At 35.6% G+C, this 6,130-nt stretch overlaps 1 protein-coding gene across 1 annotated transcript in view; it reads left to right on the forward strand.

The window, feature by feature from the left end:
* The window catches only part of LOC106457535 (voltage-gated potassium channel subunit beta-2-like), a 40,584-nt gene that overhangs the window by 25,251 nt on the left and 9,203 nt on the right, over nt 1–6,130 (forward strand). The window contains exons 6-10 of the mRNA XM_022383521.1: nt 1,471–1,538; nt 2,028–2,072; nt 3,524–3,568; nt 3,671–3,714; nt 4,682–4,768. Coding sequence (XP_022239229.1) covers nt 1,471–1,538; nt 2,028–2,072; nt 3,524–3,568; nt 3,671–3,714; nt 4,682–4,768 — 289 coding nt within the window. The remainder of the gene's footprint in view (nt 1–1,470; nt 1,539–2,027; nt 2,073–3,523; nt 3,569–3,670; nt 3,715–4,681; nt 4,769–6,130) is intronic.

The following is a 6,130-nucleotide window of genomic DNA, read 5'->3' on the forward strand; positions in this document are numbered from 1 at the left end:
CCGCAGACATACCGCTGTGCTACTGGGGGGCACGTGAGTCTTCCTAGTGAAGAATCATTGTGATATTTCAGAAGAAAGATGACCGCAGGAATCACAAGTTCTTCGTACGGAGTTCGTTGCATACAAATTTGCAGGAATGTTGTAGTAATTCGATCTTCGTAAGTTACACAAGTATTTTTTGAATTCGGTATGAGTATAAAGTGATCAAAAACACCGAAAATCACGATGCCAAAAATTGCCAAACGGAAAAGTGATTTATTACGGAGCAAGTCCGAAATTTTGAGAAAGAAAATAAAACGTGAGGATTCAAGTTACAGAGAGAAGGAGCATCAAAGAAATAGGCCTGCTCACTAAATTATGAGACAAGATCCAGTGAGAAGAAGCCAGGAACAAACCAGAAATACAGAAGCACATCAACCTGCTCTCCAAAATCCAGTTAGAAGTCAGGGGAAATTTTGTAACAGAGAAGCACACCTTTCAGCTCACCAAGATTCTGATCGAACAGCCGCCGTAGGACGTCGTTTCTACTAGTTATAATGTAAAATGACAATAAAATTTATTTTAATATTTTATCTACAACTTCCGCCACTGATTAACTTAACCCTAGAACTATTGACTGGGTGAACATACAACTTTTTAAACATACATTTGTCTCGACTATTTATGCATTTAATTGTTCGTGGTTCCATGACTTTCTTGGTATGAACGGCTCCTAGTAACATGTAAATCATACAAAAATGAAAATAAATATACCAGTAACAATCCCACTAATTATTTCTAGGGTCCTCTATGTATTTCAAATAGAACATGAATGATTGTGCCCAATTTTTTGCCCAGTTCTTTGCATTGAGTGTTGTGACTGTTAGGGTTATAAATTTGCACAATATGGATCGGTAGTGAACAGAACAAGTACAAGTTGGTAATGTGAGTGTTAAAATATATCGAAACGTATTACCGTTATTTTTCAAAGTAACGTTCTTCTGTATTGTTCGTTAATTTTGCCGCAAAGCTATTGGAAGACTGTAATTGCTAGCCTTACATAGTTTTGAAGTGATAGACTAGAGGGAGGGCAGCTAGTTAACACCACCCGCCTCAAGTCGTGGGATTTGACCGTCACTCTTATAATGCACCCACGGCCCAAAAAAGTGCAGAGCACGAATTCTCCCCCTATCCCCGACGTTAACGTGGAGCGAACCATGAAACCTCGGTTTCACAGTCCGGCACGCTACCTATTTGAACAAGCTTGTAATTCATTTGATGTGCAACATTCCAGTAGACGAAACGAAACTTAAATATAAAATTAAACTATAATTTGCTAGAAAAAATTATAATGTAATTATTCTAAAGCTATTTAAATATACACACATCCATCTTCGAATTATTTTAAATTACTCACTAGCGCCATCTGTTGCCGATTCCTAATTCATAACATATAGTTATTGATTAATATATTTTTTATTATTGTATTAGACAGCCGAAGAAATCCTGACTGCTGCTTACGACAGCGGCATCAATGTTTTTGACACCGCTGATGGAAAGTAAGTATTGGTAATTTCTAATATTTTAAATACTGGATAAGGAACGCACAATAAATGTTGATACTTATGTATAATATTACAATTAACGTAATGCTATATATAAAGTAATGAATTGATTTTTTAATCGTAATTCAACATATTAAATTATCTTATTTTCACTAATTTAACAAAATTAATTACAATTGTTTGTTACCTATCATTATACTTTTATGTCAAATGTTTTCGCTATTAGCTCTTAGATTATGATAACAGATTGGATAGTGAGAGCGGTCCTCTTCGAGAACAGTTACTTCTTATGCCTTGTTGTTATTGTAACGTCGTAGAAATAAACCAAAGTGAAATTATTAAAATATTTGGAAATTTTATAGCACAGTTGACTTTATTAAGTCTACCCATAAAAATTATAATAATAGGGTACAAAAATATATGCTTAGTTAGAATTGTGGTTGTATTTTTGTTCTGTAACAATTCACTTGTTTTGAAATCTAGGGCAGAAGTGATGCTTGGAAAAATTTTGAGGAAAAAAGAGTGGAGGTATGTAACAAAATTTTCAACATTTATTTGATTCAAGTGCTTATCCAATGACAAAATTATTTTCTGTTGGTTTGAACGAAGCTGTTATCGCTATTTTTGAGAAAACGCCATTTTTCATACTTTTCTGCACTATTTTCTGTTTAGAACAATAATTCGGAGGGTTTGAATTTTGCTATTTTATCTCCGTGTTGGGTATTCTTATATAATCCACTTATTATTTTCTGTAGGAGTCTAACTCTGATATTTACACATTTTGTAACTCTACCTCGCTGTCTATACGCCGAAAATCGAACGCCTACCCAAACCTTTGAGAATAACTAATTGTATAAGTGAATTTTGAACAGTTTTCTTAAGATACTATTATTCCAGCTATCCTGATTAAATGCTATTGAATTGTTCAGTGTAATTTGATTCTAGCAGAAGCCGGGTGTGACCCAATGGTTAGCATACGGCGCTGGAGATTACAAGGTACAAGGTTCGAGACACACTATATTTCTGAACATGTTCTGCACCTTCAGCCGTGGGAGCGTTATAACCATGACAGTCAATTCCGCTATTTTGTTAAGAGTAATCCTGCGAGTACTATTACTTGATTACCCTCGTTTTAATCAGCAGTTCTAAATTGGTAAGAGCTATGTCTAGGTCACGGGGTTTCTGACTTAAGCTTTTAACGTGTTACATAAGATGTCGTTGAATTTGAAAATATTAAATATCAAAAATACTTCTAACTGAAATTGTAAAGAGTCGTATAGTTAAAGCGAAAGTTATGGTAATTGTACAGTTAGAAAACTTTATAATTTTTCTTCATTTACATGAGTCCCTCGATGGGTAAGTGGTAAGTCTACGGACTTACAGCGCTAAAATCCGAGGTTCGATTCTCCGCGGTAGACACAGCGGATTGTCCAATATGGCTATGCTATAAACAAAGAAACAAATCATTTACATCAATATTTAAATCACCTTCAGTAACTAGGATACATAAATCATTTTTCAAAAGTTTGTTTGTTTGTAGTTAAGCACAAAGTTACACAACGGGCTATCTGAGCTCTGCCCACCACGGGTATCGAAACCCGGTTTCTAGCGTTGAAAGTCCCCAGATATACCGCTGTGCCACTGGGGGGCTTTTCAAAAGTTTATTTAAGCGTGTGTCCTCCACTGATCAGTGGCAGGTTTACGGAATTACAACGCTAAATTCCAGGGTTCGATTCCCCGCGATGGACAGAGCGTAGATGATCCATTGTGTAGTTTTGCGCTTAAAACAAGTAAATATTAGGCGTGTAAAGTTTTCACACCTAAAATTTTAATGTCGTTTAGGAACAAATTTTAAGATCTAATTTTTCCTTTTTTTTTTTTGGTAAAACAATACTCAATTAGAAACTTTTTACTGTAAAAACAATCATATTTATTTTCAAATAAACGCAGATTTTAACTCAAGTTATATTTTCTTACAGGCGATCTAGTTATATCATCGTTACAAAAGTGTTTTGGACGGGAAGGTAAGTAATTATGCACATTCTTAGATTATATTTGTGAAAATAACGTTGACGAGAGTATTTTATGTGTTGTTAATTATCGATGTTGTATTTTCATGTTACTAGATCAGATGTTGAGAAAGGACTTTCAAGAAAACAAATAATCGAAGGCAAGTTCAATAATTTCACCGTTTTTACTTCCTGTAAAATCGCATGCTGACAATCTTTTAATATGCTTGCAACACTCACCTTCTTGTCGGACTGAATTCTTAGTTTTGTGCCACATGCCTCTTGATGTAAAAGTGAGCATACTTTAAAATGTGAATGAAAACTTCATACTCAAACATTACAGATCTACATATAGATTTTAATATATATTCATGTTTGTCACAACCTCCTCACGTATATTCGTGCGTATAAGCATAATTTGTTTGATCATGTGATCCATGAAATAGCTTCGTTTACTCTGTCGCTTGGTTTATGTGTTAAATGTGAACTTGTTTTACTCTCTTAGTGTCTATGATATGAAGGTTATCTTGGTTTTACACTGTTTACGTAGCCTATGACGTTTAAACTAGCATGATTTGTGCTGTCTTGTGGTCTATGACGAGAACACGCATGGCTTACAGTATCAGGTGGTCTAGGAAATTAAACTGGCATGGTGTATGATGAAAAATTAGCATGATTTACACAGTCGCATGATCTGTGATGACAAACAACAATGGTTTACTTTATGTTCAAACTTCAGATACCGTTCAAGTTGAAAATATCAAACATATCTTATCACTCCAAAAGTGGATCGGTATATTTCAGTTTAAGATTTGACATGGCTTGGTAGTTAGGGTGCTCGACTCGCAATCTGCGAGATACAAGAAAACAAATATTTCAGTTTATTACTCAAGTATTTATATATATGTGTGTATGGGATGTGAATATATATATTCATTCTTCAGTATATACAATTTCTAAAAATCACTACAAGTGACGCCATATTGCTTGTCCGAACGGAAAATTAACATAATAATTCTAATCGAATGAGTCGAAATTTTTTATGTATTTCTAATACACTTTGAGGCTAAACGCCCTGTTATGTTTACGTATGATTTACTTTTTATCTTTACATATACTTCACTACAGGGCTTCACGCTTCCTTAGAAAGGTTGGAGTTGAACTACGTGGACATTCTTCTGGTGAATAAAGCTGACCCCATGTGTCCAATGGAAGGTAAGTAATCTATTAAACCAAACTGGCTCCGTGTATCCAGTTGATGGTAAGTAATATATTAAACCAAACTGACCCCCATGTGTCCAATGAAAGGTAATTAATTTATTAAACCAAGCTAATCCCATGTGTCCATTGGAAGGTAAGTAATCTATTAGACCAAGCTGATCCCAAGTGTCCAATGGAAGGTAAGTAATCTATTAGACCAAGCTGATCCCACGTGTCCAATGGAATGTAAGTAATCTATTAGACCAAGCTGATCCCATGTGCCCAATGGACGGTAAGTAATCTATTAAACCAAGCTCACCCCATGTGTCTAATGGAAGGTAAGTAATCTATTAAACCAAGCTGATCCCATGTGTCCACTGGAATGTAAGTAATCTATTAGACCAAGCTGATCCCATGTGTCTAATGGAAGGTAAGTAATCTATTAGACCAAGCTGGCTCCGTGTATCCAGTTGATGGCAAGTAATCTATTAAACCAAGCTGATCCCATGTATCCAATGAAAGGTAAGTCATCTATTAAACCAGGTTGACCCCACGTGACGATGGAAAGAAATTAATTTACCTGACTAAGCTGACCTCTTGTGTCCAATGGAATGTAAGTAACCTATTAAACAAAACTGGCCCAATTTGTCCAGTGGAAGTAAGTAATCTATTAAACCAAGCTGTTCCCATGTGTCCAATGGAAGATAAGTAATCTGTTAAACCAAGCTGATCCATTGTGTCCAATGGAAGGTAAGTAATCTATTAAACCAAACTGGCCCCATGTGTCCAATAGAAGGCATATAATCTATTAAACCAAACTGGCCCCATGTGTCCAATAGAAGGCATATAATCTATTAAACCAGGTTGACCCCACGTGACAATGTAAAGAAAGTAATTTACCTGACTAAGCTGACCTCTTGTGTCCAATGGAATGTAAGTAACCTATTCAACAAAACTGGCCCAATTTGTCCAATGGAAGTAAGTAATCTATTAAACCAAGCTGTTCCCATGTATCCAATGGAAGATAAGTAATCTGTTAAACCAAGCTGATCCATTGTGTCCAATGGAAGGTAAGTAATCTGTTAAACCAAACTGGCTCCGTGTATCCAATGGAAGGTAAGTAATATATTAAACCAAGCTGTTCCCATGTGTCTAATGGAAGGTAAGTAATCTATTACTCCAAGCTGACCATATGTGTCCAATGGAAAGTAAGTAATCTATAAAACCAAGCTGTTCCCATGTGTCCAATGGAAAGTAAGTAATCTATTAGACGAAACTGGCCTCACGTGTCCAATGGAAGTAAGTAATCTATTAGACCAAGCTGTTCCCATGTGTCCAATGGAAAGTAAGTAATCTATTAGACGAAACTGGCCTAAC

This window comes from Limulus polyphemus, unplaced genomic scaffold, assembly GCF_000517525.1.
Source record: "Limulus polyphemus unplaced genomic scaffold, Limulus_polyphemus-2.1.2 Scaffold343, whole genome shotgun sequence".
In the NCBI taxonomy this organism is placed as follows: domain Eukaryota; kingdom Metazoa; phylum Arthropoda; class Merostomata; order Xiphosura; family Limulidae; genus Limulus; species Limulus polyphemus.